Consider the following 27,917-nt stretch of genomic DNA (forward strand, 5'->3'; position numbering starts at 1 on the left):
GGTCACTCATACTCTGAGATTTGGATCCCTTTAGAGCATAGACCTAACAGATTTCCAATCTTATGCCGTGGTGCATCTTTTACTTGGCATTTCACTGGCAGGCTGAGGAAGATGGAAGAAAACAGACAAACTGGGGACCTCACTGCTTTCTAAGAATGTCATGAAACATTGACCTTAATTATTGCTTCTCAGATTACATCAGCAGAACAAGCCCAAACTGTATTTACAGCTGTCAAGACTGCCCTCCCTGCCCCCCATCCTTCCCTCCCCCCCCCCCGAAAAAAAAATAAACAGCCACAAACTTAGTTTGATGTGGTAATAATTTCTGAAATGAACTCTGATATTGTTGAAATCCCCCTCGCAAAAAACTTGCATATCTCCCATCCGGCCACAGTTGTCACCAGAACAAATTACCACCTTGCATTACCAGTGGTTCAAACAGCTTCCTGGTAGGAACTGCAGGAGGAACAGAAAATGGTGCAAATCTCTAAACGATGTACCATCACTCAAATGTTAAAACTGTACTTGTGAACAACTGCAATTAGAGTTGGGCCAGGGCAAAGTTAGCTCAGCTGCTTCTGAACACACCTGTTTCAATTTAATTTGTAATTAAGAAGCCTAGGGCACCAGGAAAAAAAAAAAGCTTTCCAGTTACTATTTCAAACAGCAGAGATTTCATGTGCCATTTAAAATCCTGTTTTTCAGAACAGACTGCTGACTTGCTAACGCTAGCAGAATGAAATAAAGGAAAATATTTTTAGCAGCAGGAAGTTGTTACTTGCTACTGCCAATTACATGCCTTGTACTTGAACAGTGACATTTTTCCCCCTTTGCTTATTTCTCAAGATAGGTAAAAACTGGCTTAGGTCTCTGTGCATGAGAATTTGAAAAAAACCCTTAGTCCCCTGGAGCTGGCCGACACTTTTGGAGTCATAGCCAATACTGGCAACAATCTGCTGTGACAGAGCAAACAACGGTGTCCTAGATCCACTCTTCAGAAAAGGGGAAAGGAGAAGATTAAGCAAGAGACTTGGATCTATTGACTTTGGCAAAAGGCTGAATACCTTGTCATGCTAATAAAATTACTGAATTTGGGGGAGGAGAAATTGGGGCAGAGGGGGAGAAATAAGAAAAAGCATAAAAATTACATAAGAATATTTATACTCTGAGTTAATTTATCAAGCTGACACAAAGATGAATCATCCACCATTAAAATGGACACAAGGTTTCTTTATATCACAATTATTATTTACAACTCTTCTAAATGTTCATGGAGGAGTCAAATATCCTCATCTTTTAATTTAAAATGTGATCTTGCAAGCCAAAATAGAACTGTTGGCAAAACTAAGTTTCTACAGGAATAGTGCCCAAGGAATGATTTCTTCAAAAACAGGATATCTTACCAGGGATCATGGCACTTTTTTTTTTTTTTTTTTTTAAACCTACAGAGTGAGAGACATGGGGCTCAAGGAACTTAGAGATCAGAAGTAGATCTCTAAGAAACACCATAATGACACTAAGTAATACCAAGGGTCTGTGGTATAGACAGACATTTGCTACTTCTGACTCATTTGAAAACTGTAGCACAAAGATCAGTTACTTTTCTGAAGTAACATACAACTCTGCTTTGACACATATTAATTCCCACATACTGAAATTTCTCATGAAGCCAATACAGTCACTCTAAGTTAACTAACTTGAATTGTATATGGAAAGGTAAAAGTCCATTATTTAACCACTGCTCTCTACTCTACTTTTAAGCCAGTGGATGCAACCATAGCATTGTGTTCTGAGGTTGAAAAGAAATAAGTATCTCAGAAAAACACAACTTTACTTCCTGAATATTGTTTGGACAATTTAAGACAGTTTTTAATACTAACAGTCATTAAATCCCATAGATTGACAAGGATGTGTATTTAAAAAACTGTACAAGAAAACAAACAAAGAAATCCATATGATAAAGTGAGTGTTAGTAGCCAGCACCATCACGTCATTATTGAACTCTATGGAATATAACAGCATCTACCTGAAATGTGCTTATATAAACCCACAAACAACAGAAAATATATGAATACTACATCTTTTATTCATTTGACCTTTCAGCTTCAATAGGCAACTTCTTTAGAATCCAGGTTTTAAGTTCTTCTATTTCATTTCTGTTTAACTCATGATTGAGGTTTGGAAAAGTATGAAGAGAAGTTGATACTCCCAGTGACTTTAACATCTTGTTCGTTTCTTCACCCCAAGAATACAGAACTAGGTCATCAGCAGTTCCATGACACTGAAATAATTCTGGAAGAACACTTTCATTTTTTTTCAAAGCCTAGATGGAGAAGAAACACTGTGTAACACATCACCATACATTTTCAAAGAATATTTACAATTACATGCTGACAATTTACGTAACAGTTCAATTTACTAATCTGCCTATTAGTGCAGATATTGTATTGTCTCTATAAAAACAAACTAAGAAATATTGCTGGAAAAAAACTGCATTTCAAGTTCCAGTGGTAAGTCTTGAAAATGATAAGGCTTAAATTTAAGACTACATCCCTTTCCAAACAAGAGAAAGGAAATAAATTCATGGCAGCAGATGGAGCCAATGAGTACTATAATTCACTATAAATTTCCAAAGAGCAGTTACATCAACATGGACTCTAAAAACTATTGACAACTTACAAAGCATTTAGTTTGTTAATTCTCCTTCTACATTGATTTAGCCTGAAAAAAGTAGTTGTACTATCTGTTCAAAAAGCAACAAAACATTATGTAAGGACAGTTCTAAAGTTTATTTCTCTAACGCTCTGCTTACCTGTTTAAAGGTAAATAAAAGTTTAGAATGTTAATCTAATATATCAGATGAAGAAACATGCTATATTTGATTTTAATTATCATGCTTTACTTTAAGCCAAGCAACATTACTGTGAAAACTTTTCACACTCACCTCATATACAGCAGAATCTTTATTGAGAAAACTAGACAGTGCAAAGACTCCTGCCAGATCTTGATGAAACCTATATGCTAAATGCATTGCCATTCCACCTCCCATAGAAAAGCCTCCTGTGATGGAATAAAATAAACAAATACAGGATTTTACTATACATTTGTAATCCAGTTTGATTATTTTTATCTTCAGACCTTTTATGCACAATGCAACAGAAAACTATATTGTTATCTTGTTACTCAAATATCTTAAATCAAAAGTTGATTCAATTCAGAAGTTGGACAGCTAAAGAAACACTAAACATTCATCGCTAGGAAAGAAAAAACAAACCAAAACACTGTGACTTTAGAAGCTGTTTGCATATGCTCTATTTCAGGTATTTGAACACTATGTATATATATTTGTATATGAATAAAGCAAAATCCTATTAACAAAATTCTCCTGTTTTTAAGGTTAACACAATTTAAGCATAAAAGATCTGTTTTGCTGTTGTATATAACCAATAAACACTCACATTAGGCAGTTTGAGGTTTTTTGTTGTTGTTGTTACTCTTAAAATAGACAACAAATAGGAAAAAAACAGTGAGGTAGCCCACCTCAGTTCATAGAATCATTTCTGTCGTAAGGGACTTACGACACCCCTGTCAATGAACAGGGGCAACTGAGTTCTAACAAGATCTCTAATCTAACAGCCTTCTGTTAAGTACGTATCTTAAACTGCACTAATTTCTTATGCAAGAATTCCTCAGGGATGATTTTTACATGACAAATACTCATTAGGAAAGAAATCCAGACCACTGCATTACTTCACAAGGATGCAGTACGTCAGATACTACACTGACTGCATCCAGATAATGACTAGCATGAAGAATGACTGGCTGGCTAAAACATCTCTAGCACACTGGCAGAAAGACTGTGACAGCAGCCATGCTCAGAGCAGCACAAGTACACGTGTACTAATGAGATCATTAGTTTGTACCAAGCTGTTAACTAGTGTTAATTAGTAGCAAAATTCTGTATCCAAATGTTAATTAGTAGCAAAATTCTGTATCCAGACCTTCTAATGCAAAAGACCTGGAGATACAGCTTGAAGGAAAAATAAAAGTTAACAAAACATGCAGCCATTTTAGCATAGCCTTCTGAAGTGATCAACCGGAGACGTGAAAATGAACAGGGCTCCTCTGTAAGGACTATGTGAGCCCTCTGTTTTGAGTTTGTTCTGTTGCACACATAAGTTTCATATTCATACAGGTTACTGTACAAAGCTCAACAAGTGCAGTGCCTCTGCAGTACTGAAATTGAGCCCAGTGATTTCAACTTTGATACTTCATTGGCTGCTGCAACCACACACAATATCCTGGGGGCGCACAAGCTCAGAGGCAGAAAATGCTGCACTCTATAATTATTATTTGGTCATAGAGAGACAGCCTTGAACAGGGAAGCGTCCTTCAGTAAATATAATTGTAGGTCCCACAAGGTCTAAGACCCTTCTAGCTCATAGAACTTGTATTGTATCTTGAAGATCTGGCTTGACTTGTGTAGAAATTTTCCTACAAGCGCTAGACTAATCCCATCAATGTGTTCAGCTTCTCTCATACAACAGTATTTTTAATTTCTCATCAATTTGTGATCAGAATTTCTATTGAATTCCTGTTTATTCTTTCTAGTTACTGTCATCTCGTAGTCTTGAGGTGAATATGACCAAAACTGTAACTGAAGTATCTCAATTTAACATGAATGTCAGGGAAAAAGAACACAGTCTGGAAGATGAGTCTGGCCTTCCTTTGCAAACATGACCCTCAGCTGAAGCAGGAGAGTTGTATCTTCAAACTAGGAGATACAGCTGGAATCCCATAACAATATGCAAGGGAGCTGATAATACCCTGATGCTTATCTCTGGGAAATAAAGACAGGATATGCTGTTTAAACTAAAGGTTTGTTGATTTCAAGGGTAATGTTAAAAGTAATATGCCTAAGTACTCTGTGGCAGTTCAGAAACACAAGTAGTTGAAGGATGCATGAGTAAGTAAATCCAAAACACAAACTTCACACAGTTCACATCATCTGAAGTTCTGAAGAAACTTTTCCTCACAAAGATATTGAAAACATCACTGCAAGCCTTTCACCTGCATCATCACTCCCCACCAGACATGTTCTTTCATATGTATGAGGATTCAACAATGAAAAAAATCATGCCACAAAAGATTTCAACCCCACTAACCCCACATACACAGAGAAAAATAAAGCCTGTGGAAGTACCTACAAATACAGTAAGTTACACAGCTATCACACAAACAACATCATGTATGGAGCTGAGTTTTTCTGTATTCTCTTCTGTGAAACCTCATCATTTCCTCTTTTTTCTTTTGGTCAGTCTGAATGACACTATTATGTCAATCCTCTGCAAGAAGCATTTTTATATTATAATAGTTTACAAAAAAAGTGCAGATCTGCTTTGTCCACCTAGAAAATAAAGCCTACTTTGAATGTTTTTGAATACAAAAAAGTTTGCATTGAAAACTCATTACTAGTTTATAAATGATTTAATCTAAAATTTTGTACTGAGTTAGTCACAGTCTGGCAACTCTATCAACAATTACTCACCAGCAGTCTTTGACAATGCAGTCACCTTCTGTTTAGAAGAATATTAGGTAATGGTTCTTTCATGTGGCTCATACTACTATAAGAAAAATGTAATACAAAGGACAGCTAGCTCTTTGAAATTGGTTTTCCAGGAGAAAACCTGAATTTTATCACTTAACACCACAATAATCGGTGAACACACACCACGTAGTAAATAGTTTTAAACAGTTTGAATAAGCATTTGCAGTTGGAGGCAAATCTCAACTACAAGAAGCATGACACTGTAAATGTAAATTTGACATAGCACCAAAAAAAGATATGATCAGTCAGTAACTACTACAGGAATTCAGATTTCAGATTAGGAAAAATATTACAAATATTACAAGGGATAACGTATGAAGTGACAAAACACAAGCAACACAGAGAAGTACAAGATGCTTACGTACACTTATCATCTCAATATAACCAATACCTAAATTCTACAGCATTGTTAAGAAGATTGTCATGAATTTATTTTTCTCCCTCCTGCTCAAGCATTCTGTTTACAGGAGAGAACGTTAACTGTCTTCTCCCCTGTGCTGCACTTAGGACCTGCAATGATTCAATCCTGAGTTCAGGAAGCTCTTCACATTTTCCTAAGGGAATAAAAACTTAAATTGTTGATTGCTTCTTGATTTATAAATCTGACTGTAAAATCATAAAAATGGTTTTAATTGAACGAGACCTTTACCACCTAATTCCAACTTTCTGCCCACAGCATCGAATTCCACATGGCCCCATCCAACCTGCCCTGGAACACTTCCAGGGATGGGACATCCACAGCTTCTCTGGGTAACCTGGTCCACTGCCCCACCACCTTTATAATAAGGAATATTTTACTAATATCTAATATAAATCTACTCTTTTAGTTTAAAGTCATTATTCCTTGTATTATCTAAAGAGACTCCGATACAGTCTCTCCCCATCTTTCTTGTAAACCCATAGAATCATATGGAATTACAGACTAGTTTGGGTTGGAAAGCACCATCTGGTTCCAACCTCTTGAGTTTGTGATTGTCCAAGAGCTCCTTGTTTACCCATACAGTCTTCCTGGACTTTCTGTCTTCCTCTTTCTTAGTATTCAACACTCCAGAGTTTGGAGGAGGTAACCCTTGAATAGTAAACCAGATTTCTTGTACCCCCCCTCTCTCCAGGGCTTTATCACAGGGGACTTGACCTGAAAAAGCCAAATTATGCTCTCAAGTCCAAGACTGCAAGCTTGTTGTGAGCCTCCTCATTCTTGAACTTCACTAATTCATGGCCACCGAAGCTGTCCTTGAGCTTCACACTGTCCACAAGTCACACTTCAGCAAGACCAAGGTCCAGCACAGCACCTCTCCTCTTTTGCTCTCCTATTACTTGGAAAAGGAAGCCTTAATCATTTTGTTACACATACTGATTATGGTGATTTATGAAACAGTGAGCCAGGTCATTTTTAAGTCCTTCCCATATGATTCTTAAAAAATGATTAAAGCTGTTTTTTCCCCAGTAAAAATCACAGTGGCAGGAAACAATTTTAATTATTAATCACATTTATTGCATGAATTCTGATGTGCACACGGAGTGCAGATCTGCTATTTGCGAAGGCAAAACATCAACTCCTCTCTCATGAGTTACTGTTGCAGAATTAGAAACTAGTTCATTATAGCACAGCATCAAGAAGAAAACTGGCTAAGCGCAGACTTTTAACATAAGGATACAGATTTGGATGTAGGAGTGGGTTTTGAAGTGCTTATTTTAACTATTAGAGAAACAAAAGAAGAAATGCTGTTTACTTTTAATCTGACCTGTATTTCTTCAGACTTGTCAGTGCAGCTTTGGTAACAAAGTGGCAAGAGATGAATGTCACAGCATCTGTACCAGCACTGTGCAATCAGAGACAATTACCCTCCTGTTCTGTTGGGCTACACCAGCAGCTGGCAACTGCCTTTGCCCATTCTGTTATCATCACAATATATTACACGCTCTTGCCTAGTTTTCTTTTTGTTTTCATACCATTTTTCATTCTCCATTTCTCCTTTTTGAAATTTCAACTTACAGTTGCTTTAATCAGTTTATTATCATGAATTTTCCTAAAGCAACATTTCAGTTTACTTTCTGCTCTCCCTAAGGACTTTCTGTGATTTACCTTCTATTAATGGTAACAGCAAATCCTTGTTCTACACATCAACTGCAAAGAAGCTGACTTTCTGTTCTGACTTTCCTTTTTCCATACATGAATGCAAGTATTATATGCACTTAACAGTGCTCATATATGAATATCAGAGAAGAGTACAAATATACCAGTGAAACAGCAAATTCCCTTCTCCACAAAAGTCCCAGAACACCGCTCCTGTGTAAGTGCTTTAACATGTACTTTGTCTCAAGTGAATTTCCTCATATCTGCCTTTTTCTCCTTTATTTTTGGAACTTCACTAATCATTAAACTTACAAACTAGCAGAACTGAAATGAACAGTTTAACCCCTAACAGCATTTCTATTCTGTTTGTTACTCACTGTCTTTATAAGAATAAAGACAAATTCCCTTGACTGGCTCAGCCACTTCCTCTTCTCTGGAATAAATTTGCTATTCAACTTTCCCACAATAAAAATACCAGCATATTTGAATGTGTATTTAAGTGACACAAGTTTTACTGTTTTCTTGTAAAAAGTATACAGCGGTTTCTGAAGCATCACCTTAGTTAAACAATAATCTCGTTGTGTATTTTCAACTGAAGTAGGTGGTAGAAGAGAACAAAAGCAGTCAACTTCCAGAACTAAAAGAAAAGTAAAAGCCATGAAGTCTCAAATGAGTTTTCATTCAGATGCTACTCTACCAAAGCTAAGGATCTGGCCACATCTCAAACGTGTTCGTGGTTGTTTCTGATGATGACAACATAGCCCTCTTGCCACACATAGCTGTATTTTTTACACTCAGTTCAGTCTCATAATATTGAGGTTGATTTCTGAAACACCTGTATCTGCAGACCTCATAGCCCATGTGTTAAGGTGCCTAGCTTAGAGACACGTACCTCTTCTCCCTCCTCCTGACTACAATTCCCAGCAGTAATGGGAAAGATGCACGATGACAGAAAATACTCCAAAATCATCTTTTCTCCAACCAAGAAAAGCTTTAATTTGCTTTACACGAGAAGCAGAAGAGTACCTTTGAGGCCAAATCAGAATGAAAGAAGGGAAGAAAATTAGGTGGAAGAGCACTAGGGAAAAAAGATCATTAAACATGCATCAAGAAAAATGAATTCATAAAACTTGCTTTCCAACTCCTGTCATTTATCTCTCAGCTTTGCTTGCTACTCCCATCTATACATCTTTATTACCTCATGCCTTTGTTTCTTCCATGCAACCTAGTATATACTTGTGAACTCATCTGGAATGCTAATCCTTCTCTCCTTTCAATTCTTTCCTTAAAAAAATGGAACATGTATTTTGTTGCACTGCAGAAAGTACTATCTATGACTCAAATACCAAACCTCTAGCAAATATGTACTGTGCTGCTTGCAGTAAAAATACTTATCTTCTGTAATACAGAGAACCTTAAGAAGAATTATAAATGAGATGGTATTAACACAGTCTACTAGGAAAGGCTTACATTAGGGAAAGGTTTAAAACAGAAAAACCATGAGAGTGATTCTAGGTTGCTGTGGGAAAGTTGTAATTCAAGATCTTTTAGTAAAAAAAAAAAAGACAGAAAAGCAACGGTAAGGATTTGCTTAAGTAGCACTGAATCTGCACTGACATATGAAGATGGATTAGAGAACTTGACCTTGTTAAGCCTCTCTCTTCTATGACCCCATAGGCACAGATGTGAAGTAAGTGCGTGTCAACGTGCACTCCGTGGCACGTCTCAAAGTAGTTCACGCTGTGTTTTAATGAATTATTGTTGATTTTTTATCTTCTCATATTTACAGAATCTTCTCTCTGGGATGTCAAAGCAAAGGTTTTTCCTCCCCATCCTATTCTCACACACAGAGAAATGGAAATGCTAATATTTACAAGAGGCACAGAACTTTCATGTTACTTCCACCATGGTTCAGTAGCTGTGTAAGAAGTCCAGCAATAAACAAAAGTGGTTGTGTGTCTTGTTATTGTTATAGTACAAGGGGTCAGGAATCATGTGTGTGTGTTTTGGCACAGAGTCAAATCTACAGGACTGTTATTGAAAGTTTATTTTCACTGGCTGCTTACACAAGTGACTACAGGTGGCAGAGCCCCAGTGTGCTTGGATCAGCATTTCTGTACTACACAAAAAGTGACCTGTAAAGTAGGGAAGAAGTACTAAATCAAGAACAATAGAGAACAAAAAGATGGGCTTTCACTGAAACAGCTGACTAAAGTGAACCCTAGTAATTTGTAGTATAAGGAAAAGTGTCTATTTCTACCAAGCATCAGAATATTGATGAGTAAGACTGCTTAAATATTTGGCATTTTGCACGAGTCATTTTATAGTACACCATCACTCTGGAAGTGATGTGTGTTGTTTTGGAAGTTAAAAAACACACACAAAAAGACCCACCATCACCTGAAAATTAACTCTGTTTTAAGTAGAAAATGAAATGATTGTCCCACATTTTAAAATGCTACTGCTTAATTAATTTAATGATGAATTCAGAGATACATATGAATGATCACAACCAGCTTTTAAGAAGGGGTACTAATTAAGAGTCAGAATTTGACTAATTCTTATCACACTCTTATCTCCAAAGTCAAATAACTTTTGAGGTTATTTGCAAGAAGTGCTTCAGCCAGGAAAACAAGAAGAGTAACTCAACAGGACTGTTTAGCTAGAAAGTCTTCCATTATCAAATTCAAGGGATGATATAATTATTTAGAATAATGAATATTTCAGAGTCTTCCTTCTTTCTCCTTACAAAGTCAGAAGAATAAAATCCTCAATGAATAAGTTTACTTCTTTTAAAAGACTTCTGCACTGACACAAAAGCAATGCAAACTATCAGGAAAAGAATGGAGAGATGAGCTGCGTACCACTGCATGCTGGTTGATTTTAATAACAATTTATTCACCTCCAGTGAATTAAGCAATTTAGTTATTTTCTTTAGAAGTAGATACACAGTGCAGCTGTTAAAAAAATGTTGCTGTAATGTTTTTATTGATATAGCATATTCTGACTTCATCCTTAGTTTCAGGGTTCAGCTTTACTGGCAGCTGCTTTTGGATTTCAGAGTTAACCGTGCTACCCAAAGTAACAGCATAGGATGTCATTTCTCTCAGAACATATGACCTTATTGTACCCACAGTCTTCAGCCTGGTGGAAAGTTTGATTGCTCCAGAAGGAAAATCATCCCCTAGAACACCTGATGATGGGCTGCTCATTTCCACCGTTTGAGTACCTACCCTGCTTCCCCCTTCCTGCTTGCCTAACACCTAGCTTGCCATCATCTAACAATATCTGACACTCATCCTCAGCCTGTAATTTCTAGTCCACCATTCTATATAAAACCATAACCTTCAATCTTGCTATCCTCATAGTTATTTTGTTTTCTTTCCACTCATTAAAACACCTACTTATTGCAAAATATAAAGTCCCAAAACTCAGTTTTCCATAAACCTTTAATAAGTATCTCATTCTCTGTAACTCCCCTCCCTGCTCATGTAACTGTTCTTGGCTTCTGTAATGAACCTGAAAAGAACCCCTGCTGCTCTTCAGACTGTTGTCAATCCTCCAGTCCCTTTCTCATATATTTCAGATCTTACCATTACAGGCTTTATAGATCTGTGCAGATGGATTGAGTATATCCTCATAATTAACCACTGGTGTGACATTCTTTTGATGAAAAACGTTATAAAGCTACCAAGTGCCTTTGCAGGAGTTCTGCTTTTCTGTAAGAAACAATGCCAGAATATGTTAAACTATTTCAAGAAGGCCTATCTAAAACTACCAACTATGTTCCATTACAGACTCCTACTGATATTAAAATCAACTTTTATTCATAGAATCCTCACAAGATCTCCTGAGCTTCAGTCTCCACTGCATCCCATTCTCATTAACCATTAAAACCAGCACAGAGAAGGCACAGAGTTCTTGTGGAAGAACACAAAGGCTTGCACAGCCATATGCGACAATTCTTTTTCCACTAGTTAATTTTTTTTAATATATTTACACAGGCTCCTCACCTCTGTACTCTGGCTGGAACTGATTCAGGGCTGCCTTATTTTGTTTGTCACATGAAAATTAGATTCACTAGGATGAAGCATCTGTTACAAACAAACAGCACCTTTCTCTAGAGACCTGAAGACAAAGTTCTTCGGAGTGAGGAAAACGTGCACTTTTTTTATTTTACAGATGAGGAATGCAAGTTCACAGAGACAGAGACTTCCAAATACAAACTGAAGGAATTGGCGCACATCTACTTTACTCTGTTTAAAACTTGTTGAAAGAAAAAAAACCTTATACTGCAGTCCACTACTGACTTTGAGGGCTACAGAGCAAGGAGAAAAACCTAGTAGCAAACTGAATCTGTAAACAGAATGTCTCCCAGCTCATTCTATGAAAAAGCACCTGCACTTCTTCAGCTGTTTCTAAGCCAGCAGGTATAACACAGGAAAGAGAGATCAAAGACTGTGCTGAAAACCATCCAAAACAATGCATTCCGCAGCCAGGGCAATAAGCCAGAAAGGGAAAGTAAACAGAGGCCTTCAAAGAGTAACATTGGGCTGGACCAAGAAAACATGTAGGCTGAAGGGTAGTGGCTTCACCACGCAGGAGCTTGATGGCATGATTCACTTGGCCATAAATTTTAAAGTTCCCACATTAGGAGTTTTTTCCCCAACCTGAAATAGTCTGTGGTCTAGGGATGGGACAAGGAGCCAAGGACTCTTGAATTCTCACTCCCTCTCTCATGTAGGCTACTCCTTTGGCCTCAACTTCTGTGCCTCGATATCCCACTCCCTATTTCACAGAACTACTGTGAAAGCAACTGGAAATCTGTGGAAATGAAGAGGGACAAGGAGATAGACATATGAATGAAATATGACAACTAGCACATAATTTGTTGTCAAGTGTAAACCTTTAGCAATGTATAACATGCTATTTGTTTCCCTGTGCATTAACTTAAATCAGAATGTTTAAAGCAGCACGGAGAAGTCCATGACAATTTATGCTACCTCTGCTCTCTCCAAAATACAAGCCTCTTTGGCAAAGCATGCCAAAAGTACATCTTTTCACCCACTTAAATGGCTAGAAGCAAAAGGCTGCATTTTCCATTGCTTCCAGTAAAGCACTGCTCACTATGCTTTAAATTACGATTACAAATGATCATTTCAAATAAAAATAGTTATATATTACATTTCTGAGGACGCTGCTTGCAGTTAGCCACATTCACCATGTGATATAGATTTAAATAATGATTGAATGTTCTTGAGGATTGGCTGCTGAAGGAGTTATTTGGCCACAGCAAGACAGCCTCATTGGCTTTTAGAGTGAATTAATTTCCAAGTAGATGATCTCTATGATCTCAACAATTAGAAGCATTAAAATAAACACATCAAAAATTAAGTCTTACCTATTAGTATCCTGTCCTTTGTGATGCCATTTTTAATCTCATCATTGATCAAATCTGAAAGTCCTTGGCACATAGAGTCAATACTCTCAATGTGTTCTGGACAGTCATTAGAAATTTTATATCTGTCAAACCACACAGTGGAAGTGGCTCCCTTCATAGGTGTGTAAGGCCTATAACGATGGAAAGAAAGAAAATAAATGATTAATTAAGCATCAGATCAAAAGCTGTCAACATAATTGATAAATAAAAATAATTTGTTATTTGTCCAGCAAAGGAAAGAATGTCTTTCAGCTCTAATTCACTTCAGCCCCAATCACTTTGCATTTTCTTGCATTTAAAAGACTGTTCTTCAAGAGTGAAGAAGGCATTTGGCTGCTGTATAAAATGAACTGACTGAAACTTTTAATGTCAAGGTTGATCAGTTCAGCTAAACATTAATCCTAACTCTGTCAAGAGGTTCTTAATCCCAAAGCTCGGATTGAAATCCCACAGGGAATAAAACAAACTTAAGTAACTGCTCAGCAAGGTGACTTTGAAGGAACTAGTGTTATATGATTCAGTTGCCTTATTTTTGCTGAAATTAACAGGAGATGCATATTATGAGCCTTCAAGTACTTCTAAGACATTTATTCCATTAATTTTTTCTTCTTAAATAAACACAGCCATCTTCAGCTTACTAAGGTAGGTTACTCAGAAGTAATTGAAAGAAGTACCATGTGCTTACTGGTTGGTGCACAGACAAATTAAAGGCACAGCAATCTTTTTTTTTTCTCCACCCTAATACTATGTTATCAGATTAATATTTTTAAGTACTGCCTAAACTTCACAATCATGAAAGCTCCAATTGAAAGCAGCCTTTTCTTTGTTTTTAAGTAGAGAAGATAAACAGAGTTCTGAAACCCCAAGAAAGGTGATCTAACTGCCTTACAATGGTTTCACAATTTAATACCAAAAATCTTGCTTTGAGATCGATGCTTCAGCTCAAAACCAAACCCCCTAAAATCCTTAATTGCAATGTCTAATTGGGGGCAAATACTTCATTTTTACTTAAGCTTAGGTGAGCTCAGATCAGATTACAATCACTGCCTACAAACAGACAGCTTTTGATAAATCTGTCTGGATGAGAACCCCCTGAAAAGCTAATGCTGACTTCTGTGCTCTTGATGTTTTCCGTACTAAGATTAAACAAAAACACAACTAGCCTAAAATGAGAAAGGCACTACTTCAATTACTCTTAATGAAACAACAAATTCTGCCTTTATTAATACCAGAAAGGTTTCATACATTTCATATGACACTGTCTACCTCTAAACCACAAATACTGCCACAAGCTGAAGTATACAAAAATCTGAATACTACTTGCATTACTTGGTTATACAAGTAAAATATGAGAGGACAGATTTTCTTCCACCAGGTGCTATGAACATGAAGTACGTAAGATCCATGACTTAAAAGCTGATAAGCCAAATATAAAGAAAGGCAATAAAGAGCAGGCAGGTACACACAGACTGCTCTGTTTCACCTACTTGAGCACAGCTTCTGTCTGTAAAAAACAAAACAATCCACCAATACTCAAGACTGTCAACGTCAGTTGAGTGTGTTTAGGCTGTCCTTCATTTGCTTAATTCAAAACTAACCCTGTACTTAACAACCAGAACTAACATGTGTATATATTTAAATTAGCCCTTACTTGGCCTTTAAAAATGTGTAACCACTACGTTTAAGGAAATACAGTAGAAATATTTCATACACCCAACAAGCTGAAGATAAATGAAAAAATGTTCTTTTAATTCCCCAGCATTAGGGCTGTATCCAGGATCCTTCCCAAATGAATTCTTTGATACCAAGAAACAAGATTACAAAATTGTTAATCAGTTTATAAGCAGTAAATTGCTTATCAGTTTATAAGATTATCCACTCCAGTCAGAAACACAAATATCAGTGAAATCAATGGATTCTCCAGAAGTCTCTTGGACAAAGTGCTGTACAGACAAAGCTCTTAAACAGAATTCAATGCTTTAATTTCTCACTTTTACACCAGTCCTAGTAAACATGCTTAGCAGTCAGAGATAGAATGCTTTATTTTCTAGTAAAACCAGAGTAACATGCATATGTGAGAAAAGATGTGTAAGGTTGTAGTATTACTATAGGTTGATCAAGGGCTTCCATGTAAAGAAGATGTGTTGTATTTCATGGAAAATATGTATCACAAAAAAATTAAAACATTTCTGCTTAACTGAAAGACTAAATTTAGAGTCAATACTAAATCCATGATGCAATTATAATGCTTGATCAGAAGTCAAAACTCATGACTCTGCAAGTTCTTCAATGAAACAGATGAAAGACTAATGTGCCTTAATCCCAGGGCAAAGAACCCCCAAGCAAACAGATGAGATTCCTTCAGCTGTCTCAAAAGCATCCATGCAACCACTCTTGATTTCTCAGAAATACATTGAGAATAACTTTTACGTAAAGTTGGGAAGTAAGGTTCTTTTAATGGTTCACCCAACTGGCACATCTGTTTTAGTCATTCACCTTGTTCTTTATATAAATCTCTTTATTAGCTGGCACACTACAACTCAGACATTACCACGGTAAACAAATATGCTTGGCATAGAACCATCTGAACAGCTCCAAGAATACAGCATAAAATTTTTTCATACAATTAAACCACAAAAGAAAAAAATTCCTATGTTACATGGACCCAAGAGATTGGACCAAAATACACAAAAACAAAGAAAGAGAGACTGGAGTGAAATCTTCATCTATTAAGCTAAGTATGGTCAGTTAAGGACAGTATCAAATTGAATAGTCACTAAGTTTGCATTTTTTGCTTTCCTAAGTTCAAACTAATCTTGTACACCATTATTCCCAATGCATTTTTCTGTACCTCACTTCTCTTACTCTTTTTGAATAGTAGTAAAAACAACTCCATGACCCTAAAACACAAACTTTGGAGATTCTGAATAAAAATACACAGCCCAGCCCACAATCCAAAGCTTGTTTGTTCTGGTGTATATATATATATATATATATATATATATATATATATATATATATATATCTTTTAAAGGATGTGTTTTTGCTTTGCTTGTTAAGCCTCTGGAGCATAAAAAAAAAAAAAGAGATTCAAAACCATATCAGAAAACCGGAACCAAGAAATATCCTTCCAGATATATCCAACTTTCAAACGTATATCCATGTGAAACAGCTTCCTACAAGTCAAACGAACTCTGCAGTAAAGAGACTGGATAGGAGGGAGACATGGCTAATAGCACTTAAGAAACTGCAAGAACTCTCAGGAAAAGAATCTTTAAAGTGTTTCCTCACATCATTCTAGATATTTTTTCTTAGTACTTGACAGGTTGTCTTCTTCAAGGGTATGTATTGACACTTACCTCATGCACATGCTTCTGGAAGAAGATAGCATATGAGACCGTAGTTCAGGAATATTCTACACACCTACCATCTGAATGTCTCAAATGAGCAATTTGTGCTCTAGTATCTCTAACTGCCATCCTCTTAATCTTTTAAGCATATACTCTAAAACAGAGGTAATCTTTGCTGTTGATTTAATTGCAAAATTCCAAAGTAACTCCAATCAATCATGTTTTCACAAACTAAAGATAGATTTGCATCTGCTAATGTGGGTTATGTACTAACAAGGAAAGTAGAATGAAAGTAGATAGCAATGTCTCCATCTTTTTCCAGCTTTCTGCAGCATGGATTACACATTCTATACCTTAATCCTGTATAGATTTGTGCTAAGTAGCTTGAAGTGGTCTTAAGTCAACAGGAGCAGAGAGGAAGCAAACACTGGCACACAAAGTTCAAATTCAAGTCTAAAAATCATGCAAAGTTGTCTCCAAAATGTTACTAGCATATCAATTCAAATACAAGAACAGGTGCTTTGTTTGTTAACCTGTAAATCACTGTCCATCAAACATTAAGTTACGAGACATAAAAGGATAAAACAAGACTACTAGCTACTTCCAATAAGAAGTGCAGAGTAGCAGACAAGCACACTGATAAACAATAAATGCATTTCACTAACTCCTCCTCTTGAGGGACAGTTTTATCACTGTCTTCACATTCAGCACTCAGATCCCTCTGCTAATAATCACATGAAATACAGACCTCTGGTGATGTATTAAAAAAAAAAAAGCCTTAAGTTCCAGACAGAACTTCTGGAGGTATGTGACAGAATTAAAAATCTACAGCAAAGTTAAGCTTTAAGATTCAAAGAAAGATACTCTGAAAATTTTGAAATTCTTATTTTTGCTTCTTTCCCAAATTCACCTCCTTCCAAGCTAGGAAGCACTAAGTCACATAAGACGCTGTAAAGTTGCCTTTTGGAAGTCTACACATCCCTTCAAGAAAATCTAGAGAGCACGTGCCAGATTATCCAAGATGTAGAAGCAAGTCTCGACTCTGCTAAAGCTGCTTTCACTGAAAAAAAACAAAACAAAACATTCAATCTTACTCCCTAATCCCAAATTCTGTTTGCGCAATCTCACTGGTGACATTAATAAACAACAGAATACCTGGTTATTAACTCTGCTTTTTAATCTCACTGTCAACCTGAAGCTGAAAGTGAATTTGGAGGAAAAAAAAAAAGACAGGACGTAGAGGGCAGAGAATCTATATACTCAAAGCAGAAGCATTATTCAGAGATCTGATCCAAGTTATATCTTATGCTAAATCTGAGATTCAACACAGCTTAACAATGAAGCTTTACAGTATGGTAATAGCATGAAATGTGCCAGAAATTCAAACAGCTTCAACAAGTACACACACACAAAAAAGAGTAATCTCCACAAGGAGTAATTCCATCTGTTCAGCAGAACATCCTGTGCCTCTTCACTCAACCACATCAGTGTAAACGCAAATGCTTTCAAAACAGTTGTTCTGAATCTCTGCTGCCTGAAATTGTAACAACTGAGCAAATACATAACAGTTACCTGAAGAAACAATGTTTTGATGATTTTCCTCACTTATGACAAATGTTTCCCATTCAAAACAAAGGAAGCTTCAAATGCAGCCGACATAAAACTCAAATTCAGCAGGTCAGACAGATTATTTATTAATTGTTTTGCCTTTTTGCTTTGGAGGGAGAGGGGAAAGGAAGCTATTTGTGAGGATTTGTAAAAACAAAAACAAAAACAAAAAAAACAACACAAAAAGCAGAAAAACAGCAATAACACTATGGATGAGTAGACTGTAAATGACCATTCCCACCCCATGGGAAAGCATTACATATATGCATATCCACGTTTTCCTACTTAGCAGAAAGGGAGAAATAAAAGGAAGACACAAAGCTTCTCACAATATGCTTTCATCATTATTATGCAGAATACGGTCAATTTCTGCTTAGAATGAAAGAACTACCCCATAGTTACCATAGATATCAACCAAAACCTTTCACTTGTCCTCTAAAATTCCCATTCTAAAATACAACTTTATGTTACATTTATGAATGAGGTTAGGGCTCACAAAAGTGAGGGATTAATAACGCTTGCTTGAGCCAAGCATCGTATGATAGGCACCATGCACGCTCCCTTACACAACTCTGCCAATCCATCTCAAGTCTGACCTGCAGTACCCCTGCTGCTTTTCCAATCCTAGGCCTCTTGCTAGCAGAGACTGCCAATGGTGCTAAACGGTGCCAAACTGTCTGGTGGTTTTGCAGTATAGCCAAATGGGGACTACAAGGAGATGAAACTAATTTCCACCCGTGAGCAGAGATGCAAACCTAGGTGAAAGGATGAAGACCAGTGCGGATAACGCTGAGCAGCTCATAGCAGCCACAAACTTAGCGACAACAAAAATTAGAATATAGTGAAAAAATAGACAAACTCTGCAAAGAATTGTTGGCCTCAGAAAGGTATGTTGAGTGAATGTCAAAAAAGATCCACAAAATAGCCTGAGTGGTATTTATAGTTTACTTTCTGACTTGCAAAAGAAGACTGTCAGAATGGAATGCTAGACAATGCAAAGAATCTTTGACCTAGATTTTTAACGGAATTAAAGAAGGTAAGGTATACTTATTAAAACAAGTGGAGCCTAAATGGTTTTAACTTTACCACGTTAGCTTCTGCAATGCCAATTTAAACTATCACTTTCTATTATAAAAAAAAGGTTAAATTGGGTAGCATTCAGTTCTGATTTAGAAACTCAATAGAAACCTAATGTTTAAGTCACAGCCATAGCAGATGAAACAGTATTTAAAGCTGTAGTCATCCTGACCCAAATAAAAAAAGGAAAAAAGGAAAGTCTTTCCTTTAAAACTATTACTGTAGACGTGGCTTTAGGGATTGCATCAGCTTCAAGGGCTACAGTTTGAGATCCCACATTTTAATTAGAAGTTATACATCAACATTACAAGAGAGAAGAAATACAATTCTCTTGTCTTCAGCAAGTTATATCTATGTATGTTAGCACTGGTCTTGAAAGAAAGCTAAAGCTGAAAAAACAACCTACTAAAATTAAACACATCTATGGATTTTTAGTATCCCAGTTGCCTATGTGACAGAAAGCAAGAATTCCCTAAGAAGAAAAAACTGGAAGTGCAAGTTTGCAAAGCAAGTCACTTGAACAAAATCTTCATGTACCACATTCAGGCATTTTACTTCCAAACATAATCCACTTCCAGCCACCACTGCTCTCACTGCATCCCACTGAGATTTCAAATCCCTGTATTTAGCCATTTTTTAAATTAAGTATGCTCTTAACCACAGAGATTGTTTGTAACTGTAATTTGTTGTTAGAACACCTACGTATCTTCTCACTACTTTCTGTTACTTCCAGTCAGGAAACAGGCAAATTTGAGAAACTTCAAAACACTCCAAAGTAATAGGGAAAGTGCAAAAATGCTGCACACGCTTTATCTGTTTGGGGGGCATGTGGAGGATCATTCTCTAGACAAAACCTTGAACATTACAAAATGATTAAAGAAAAGTAAGCCTTTAAAGAAGGCTGAAGTATTTTACAGAGACCTTCAGAGGTACAAAACAATTTTTATAAAACATAGTTCAGAAATGTTCTGTTGCTTTTACCCACACAAAGGAAGAATCCTAACTAGTGCTCGCTGGAATTGATGCTAATCAAAACACGTTTTAGAATTCTTCTAGCTTACATGTTGGGCTGGTTTTCCAAAATAAATTTTAAGTGTCCTGACTTTTGAATCAAAACACGTCTGATGCTGTAGTAATAAAGGAAACATATGTGCATCAGTGCTCAGGGTAAATTCTAAATAACATTTAGAAAACAAAATCTAGCTAAGTTATCCAAAGAACATTAGATTTAATGTCTTATTGAGAAGTTTGAGCTCTGCTGCTGTTCAGAACTTTATTTAAGAGTTGAGCCAAATCTAAAGGCTTACCCATCAGCACAATTAGTCAAAGTTTTGAGGAGGCATTCTGTAAAATGCAGTTTACCCCATGAAAGCCTCTAGCATCGCAGTTATATTAAATTTGCTTTTACTGGCATAACTGCTTTAAGAATTTCAATGTGTACGTGGTAAGCCAGGCTGGCAAAGATAGGAGTTTATTATAGACTACGAACTACATTCACATTAGTGATATCTTGCCAGAAGAGCCCATTAGCCAACCAACCCTAGTATGGTCTTGCCTTTTCTTTTATTTCATCACAAGTGTAAAAACCTGCTCACAAACCTTTCTGCTCTGCTTTCTAAAACTAACAACGTAGTGGACAACATTGTACCATCCAGACATATTCTTTCACTCATCACTGCAGCTTTTCATCAGCATCTGTTTCCAGATACTCAAAAGCTGGATCAGAACCGTATGTACATACTTGCACATATGCAACTACCCACCTGCAGGTATCATTATTAAGGACACTGAATTCCTTTGCTGGTGCTGGAAACATTTGGCATTCTTACTAAAAGATGCACACACAAACATATAATTATACACATGCATATATATCTATGGTACATACACAAAATTGTAGCACATTCAAGTGCCTAATGCAGATTTTTCATTTGCTATTTAAGTTTGGATGTTCTAGATCTTGTTTTCATTTTCTGTGGATGGAAGGATAATGTGTAGATGCTGTAAACTAAGGGATATGGTTTAGTGGGCAAATATTGGTGGTAGGTAGACAGTTGGACTGGATGATCTGGGAGGTCTTTTCCAACCCTGGTGATTCTATGATTCCAAGGAGAGGAATCATTGTAAATATATTTAAAGGCATTGGCAAAGAGAAATAGTGTGAGTATTTTTAATTCTTTCAATATAAAACTTCTCATGATTTTGATAAGAAACACTTAACTGAATCATGCATGGTCTCTAGCTACTCTAGAAATGACTAAAAATAGCCTTTGCTTTAAAGAAAAAAAGTTATACAGATCTTTTAATTATGACCACATCTTCCTCCCAATCTCTTCATAAAAGTAAAGAAATCCAAAGTCTTAGAATAAAAACAATGAATGCCCACATTAATGCCATTCATTTAGCTTTGATCTTGCTGATTATTAATTTATACATAGCTTATATCTGTAGTTATCCAAAAAGCCCCCAAAGTAAATGAAAAATGTATCCTAGAAGTGCAATGGGATGGAAACGATAAGCACCAGCCTCACAGATATGCTCTGAAGCGCTCTGGCTACACCCAACACTTGATATTTCATAGGGTAGCAAAGCCTCAGCCTTTCTGTACTACTTGCTTTTGAAAGGGAAGAAACACAGCCCATCGGAATGTTTGATCTGACACTGTAAATCACTTTAGTCTGTCATTGTCACAATATTTACAGGCACTCATATTCAATACCTACTAACCCAAAAGACACTGCTTTAAAGACTTGTCATGGGCTTGATTTTTCTGTAACAGTGAGCATATTCACAGCACCATCTCTCAATTGCTTTTCATGCTTAAGTGGATCAAGGTCAAGGAAAGGTTTTTTACATATTAGTGATTGCCAGATAAGATCTGTTATTATACTTGTTAATCTGCTCCAAGAATACTTTTTTCTGATTTTCAGAACTTTGTACCTTGAAAGTTCATATAGAATATCACAACTTCTTTCCTTCAGCATTCAGCCACACGCTGGCACAGAACAATAAAAAGCCTTAAGCCCTATTACCTTTAAAGAAAACATTACCTTTAAAGAAAATGTTTTAAAAATGATGTTATGAAAAATGAAGCATCTTTGAATTAAGACTATATCTTTAAATAGTTCAATACAGGCATAGGTAACCAACTTATGGCCTTTATTTTGATCTCCTTAACTTTCAAAATCACAGGGGTAAAAATTTTTTTTATCTCTTTGTGGCATACCTCTAAATACACAAGTGTCACTTAATAATAAGATCTTACCTACAGTGAACACTGAACACAGTCCTTTTCGACAGTTGGGTCAGTGGCAAAATTAAGGAAAAGTATAAACTTTAAATTCCCAGTCCTTCCTCCAGGAGTGGCAGATTTTTCACATCTTATTGGTCACAAAGACCATCTACCAAGAACTGAAGCCCAGCATTAGATACAACAAAGTATTTTAATATTTAAATGAATACAGGTAGAACAGAGACACAGAATACAGCTCCATGATTCAATTACAGCACACAGTGGAGTATCTTCTACTGACGTCAAGGAGGTTGAAAGACTTGACAATACTTGAATGTGAATTGGAAATTGTGACTTACATGAAATCTTAATCCTTCAGCATTGCAGATGCAGTGCAGCAATACACTGTTCAGCTCTGATTTTGCCAAAAGGCATAAACATTAAGGATGCATTACAACAATCTGTACCAATACTACAAGCATAATTTGCAGTAGTGGATTAGAATAATTTAATTGTACTGTTAAAACACACTAAGCAATACCTGGCAGGAGCTGTTGGATAAATTACTTTTATATGCTGGAAAGCCATGTCTTGATTCAAAATTTGTTTTATCCATGTTCTTACTCCTCGGCCAGTATCACCTGTAACACACAGAAGGGTACAGTACGAATTACTGGCTGAGCTCTACTGTATGGTTTACTATTAACCACCCAAACTCATATCCAAAGTCCCAAAATAGAAGGTCTATGAACAGATAAACAGGATGAATTCAAATGCAGCATGTGTTCCTTTCAAACAAATAGAGACACTTTCTAGTTCTCATCTTTACTGTACCAGTAGCTTCAAATATAACCTGTCACCTGCCTCAAATTGCATGCACACAGAGGTCTCTAGTAAGTTTAAAGACTGAATAACCCAGCTCAAAGAATATGGTTTCCAGGAGGCGGTAATAATCTGTAATTTCCAACCTAAAAATTCAGTCAGGATTCAGCAAACTGGAATCTCACTTCTGCCACTCATGCCATATTATTTCATTCTTGGCTGAAGTCAAAGATTCCCTCATATTCTCATCTCAGATCACTAATCTGAATTAAGAGCCTTCTCTGTTGCTTTATTTCAGATTGGTCAGGTTGACTTTAAAACTAGCTTTATTCCATGTAGTGACCAAGCCACAAGAAAAACTGTCCCAATCCACACTTTCTGTCCTCTTACATGAGTTCTTCAGAACAATGATACATGAATATAACAACTTACTGGTACACTACTTATAATTCACCAATAGACAAGGTTTTTCTCTTGTTTTACCATTCACAGAAAATTTAGAGACTTCACTGTATTTAAAGTCAGTGCATTTTAAAATTAACAATAGAAAACAAGAACGATCCAAAGTCAGCTTTTTGTTTTTTTGTTGAGCACATAGCAAAACCATGAAGTTCTGAGCTAAATATCCCAATTGGCTAATAAACAATAGGGTCCCAAAACCAACACATTATTGTGCTATTTTAAATGTAAAAAGTCAAAGTTACATCTTCAACTCGATGCTTCAGAACACATTCCACAGCACTTTCTTTACATGAGTTGTAAGGTCTTTGCCAACATCAGTAGAAGCATCCACAGTTTTTGAAGCTGGTTTGCCAATGTAAAGTTGATACAAAACTCATTAATTTGACAATGGCTTACTGTACTAAGAGTTCCCCTGGTCCAAATGCTATACATCCTGCAAGTACTTCTATGCAGGGGTGAAAAATTTTGATTTGCTAAGAACAGAAAGGAGGAGAGGTAGAGAAAACCACAGTGACACCAAACAAAACACAACAGCATTCCAAAATGTTTCACTTTGAAGATGTTCGTAGATTTTAGCATCGTTTATCCTTCTGACCATTACTAAGAGGCAATCAACTCTGTTTCCAAACCTGAAATAAACTGATGGCAGCAATACTGTCTTTCTTCCTGTCTTGAAGTAAAACAAATTGTTTTCCTTTAAATTATATCTTTCATTTTCAGATTTTCTTTTTGTATTTGTTATATAAAGTTGTAAACTTAAAATTATTGTACATTTGATCAGCTTAAGTTTGATTTACAACCATTTGCTTTCTTTGCTGAGCTACCAAACAGATCCCCCATTTAAAATTGGATGTATAGTACCTGAAATTTTCTAGTTTTCCCCCCATACCATTTTGTACTTACATTCTCCACTAGTCACATTTTGGCTGCAGCAAGTATTATTAACAAAATGGATTCATGCCATCCAACTGCCACTTCCCATCACAAGCGCTGTATAGAAGGTACCAATTCAGTTTTATACATCAGCCCACAGCAATGGCACTGTGGCTACTTCTGTTTTAAATTCTATCCTGCGGAACTGCTAAACAAAACCAAATAAAAGCACCCACTTACCCCTTGCAAACATTATGACTGAAATCATATTAAAAATGAAAAATTGTGGAGTGCTTTGACCACATGCGGAACCAACTTCTAACCATAATCTTCCCTTCCTCCTCCAACATGAGAGGAAATTATTTCCTTGAGCATTAAAACATTAGCATTAACAAGAGGGCTGAACACACCTTACCGACACTTCTTCGTTTTTTGTTTTTAAACGTCCAGGATTTTAGAAAAATGTAATTAAACTATTTTAAAAAAACAAAAACAAAAAATACCCCAATAACTAGTAAGCACCTATATCACCTAAAAAAACAAAGCCTACAGTAAGACTGAAGGAGTTAAGCATGCCATCATGTGCAAATTACTTAGCAGAACAGAGTGTGAGTCGATGTAATGAAGATGTATGATCCTTTTTCTTCTTTTTTTTTTTTTTTTTTTTTTAAGTCATGTGGACTTCATAGCTGTTATTTAATATTAACCTTCGGAATGAACTCTCCCCTCTTGCCCTTGGACCACTTGCTGAGGGCCTTCTGTAAGGGCCAGGATGTCCACCTGCACGGGCTGGAATCTTACCAGCAGGTGCCTTTCACAGCCTATTAACACACTTCTAAAAGAATCATAGAATCATTTGTGTTGGAAGGGACCCTTAAAGGCCATCCAGTCCAAACCCCCACAATGAAGAGGGACACTTACAGCTCGATCAGGGTGTTCAGAGCCACATACAGCCTGACCCTGGATGTCTTCAGGGACAAGGTATCCACCTCCGCACTGGGTATCCCATTCCATTCTCTTACCATCCTGACTGTTAAAAACTTCTTCCTTATATTCAGTCTAAGTTTCCCCTCTTTTCGTTTTCAAAATCCATTTCCCCTTGTCCTGTCATAACAGACTTGTGCTAAAGAGTCTGTCCCCTTCTTTTTTACAGGTCCCCTTTAGACACTGAAAGGCTGCTCTCAGTTCTCCTGGAGCCTTCTCTTCTCCAGGCTGAACAGCCCCAGCCCTCCCAGCCTGTCCTCGTAGGGGAGGCATCCCACCCCTGGGATAATTCTTGTGGCCCTTCCCTGGACATGCTCCAACAGATCCATGTCTCTCCTGCACTGAGAACTGCACACCTGGGCTCGGTACACCAGGTGAGGTCTCACCAGGTTGGCTCTCTGGGCTGCAAGGGCACACTGCTGGCTCATATGCCCAGCTTGCCATCCACCGGTACCACCAGGTCCTTTTCTGCAGGGAAAGGTACCGCTACTCTGCCAGTCTGATTCTAGAAACTCCAAGCAGCATTTTAACTATGAAAATCATCCTTCACACGTAGCTACTCTCAGAAATAACAGAGTATCAAACTAACGGGAGCGCAGCTTCCAGGCAAAGTGAGCTGAGCAGCTATAGGACAGAACCGCACACCACAAGTTGACCCAGACAAATGGGAAATTTGGAAAGCTCATACACGAAGCCCACCCCCCACCTGTGGTCAGCCCCACGCTGGCTCCAGGGACGGGAAGGAGAAGCTAAAGCGGCGAGGCACGAGGCGCCCGAAGCCGGATTTCCTTCCTCTCAGCCCCGCCGTGCCTGGCGGCTGCCCCGCCGGAAACGGCCGCCACACTCCCAGCAGAGCCCCGCTGCAGAGGGCGGCTCTCCCCGCCCTTCCCAACAGGCAGCGAGCCCCTGCCCCGCGCCCCGGCCCTGAGCAGCCACCTGAGCCGTGCAGAAAGATGAGGGAGGCGGTGTGCCGACCCGCGGGGGACACCACGCTTCTCTGTAGCGCCGCCATGCCCGCCACTGCCCGCCCTCGCCCAGCCCACAGCGCATCCATCGCGCCGGCGCAGGGCCGGCCTCGGGCGGGCAGGGCTGTGCTCGTCTATCCAGCGCGAAGAGGGAAACGGCAGCGCTGCTAGGGTGGTTTTATTTGCTGTTCTTCACGTCCACCTACATGTATTCCTTTATCTTCTCAAATAGCGCTGCCAGTTTAAAAATGAGGTTTCCAGAGGTGGCTGTAAACCTTCCTTGTTTGTTTGTTTTTTGTTTGTTTTTGTTTTCCAGTAGAGCGAGTAAAACTCTCACCACGCTGTTCTGATTAGAACTGACTCTGAAGTCCTCGCTTTTAATTCCATACTGTATTGCTGCAGTCTATTTATAGAAAATAGTATATCTGCACAGACCAGACCCTATATTTAGAAATGCCATATGGTGGACAAATGAGGGATCAAAAAGCAAGAGGACTGGGGGCTGTCCCTTTTATGTAGCCGTAGATGTTTGGAAAGGTGATTAGGCTTCAGCCTCACCAGGTGCATTTTTTAAAGAGTAAAGGCCCCAGTGGCAAATGAGCAGAAGGGAAGCAGGTGGCATGGGACTCTTTGATGGCTCTTTTGCACTTTCAGAAAGTGAGGGGCCTGGAAGGGCCAGCGTGAAACATACCCCAAAGAAATTATCTGACCTTAATTAATTTCTGAACATAGAGGCCCTTGGTAGGTTGTATTGAGTTGCTATATAGCATCAAAGAATAGGAGCATACTTTTCACTTTTATATTAACTTTTTAAAAACATCTTAGTGCACACTTTCATCAGAGCCATAAGGTTTATTTCTAGCAATGTGTAGATTAACCATCTGCCTCAGTGCTTTGAGGTCTGCAGTATTGGAATAAGGATGACCAAGCATAAGTTCCATTATTGCTATTTCACTAGCCAGGTGCACTGTGATCCAGGGGGTGAGCAGCAAGTTTACAGATTAGCTTTGCAGTTCATCATGAAGTATTTTGGCAAGCTTTAAGGGCACACCTGTTAGTCCTTAAAAATGTAATGAAACCTTAGCCTCTTGAGGTAGCATGTTATTACCTTAAGAATGGCTTGTGGGTTAAGTAGATGAAGCATTGGTGTGTGTGTAATATGAAGAGTGTGCTATGCTTGTATTTCTGTTCAAATTACTGTCCTGACTACTATTTTCCTATATATCTATGCTATGAGAGCTGATTAAACTGAAGTGACAAAAAACACATTATGATACGCCTTCAAAATGTGTGCAGCTGTCTTTTAAATGTACCTAGAAGAATTCTGCAGCTGGTTTGCGAAGTAAATAGAGAAAAAATAAAATCTGATATTTGTGGAAAATGAGAACATTACATGGTGCGAAGGGATGAAAGATCCAA

General features: G+C 37.5%; 1 protein-coding gene across 1 annotated transcript; it reads right to left on the reverse strand.

The window, feature by feature from the left end:
- Window positions 1–307: 307 nt before the first annotated feature.
- LYPLAL1 (lysophospholipase like 1) lies at window positions 308–26,681 on the reverse strand. Its single transcript, XM_031595906.2, has 5 exons — window positions 26,470–26,681; window positions 22,934–23,033; window positions 13,087–13,256; window positions 2,945–3,060; window positions 308–2,323 (listed from the first exon to the last, which is right to left on the reverse strand). The coding sequence occupies exons 1-5, from the start codon at window positions 26,585–26,587 to the stop codon at window positions 2,084–2,086; spliced, it is 744 nt and encodes a 247-aa protein (XP_031451766.2). The 5' UTR covers window positions 26,588–26,681; the 3' UTR covers window positions 308–2,083.
- Between the last annotated feature and the right edge of the window lie 1,236 nt (window positions 26,682–27,917).

The sequence above is a fragment of the Phasianus colchicus genome, chromosome 2 (assembly GCF_987193195.1).
Source record: "Phasianus colchicus chromosome 2, bPhaCol1.hap1.1, whole genome shotgun sequence".
In the NCBI taxonomy this organism is placed as follows: domain Eukaryota; kingdom Metazoa; phylum Chordata; class Aves; order Galliformes; family Phasianidae; genus Phasianus; species Phasianus colchicus.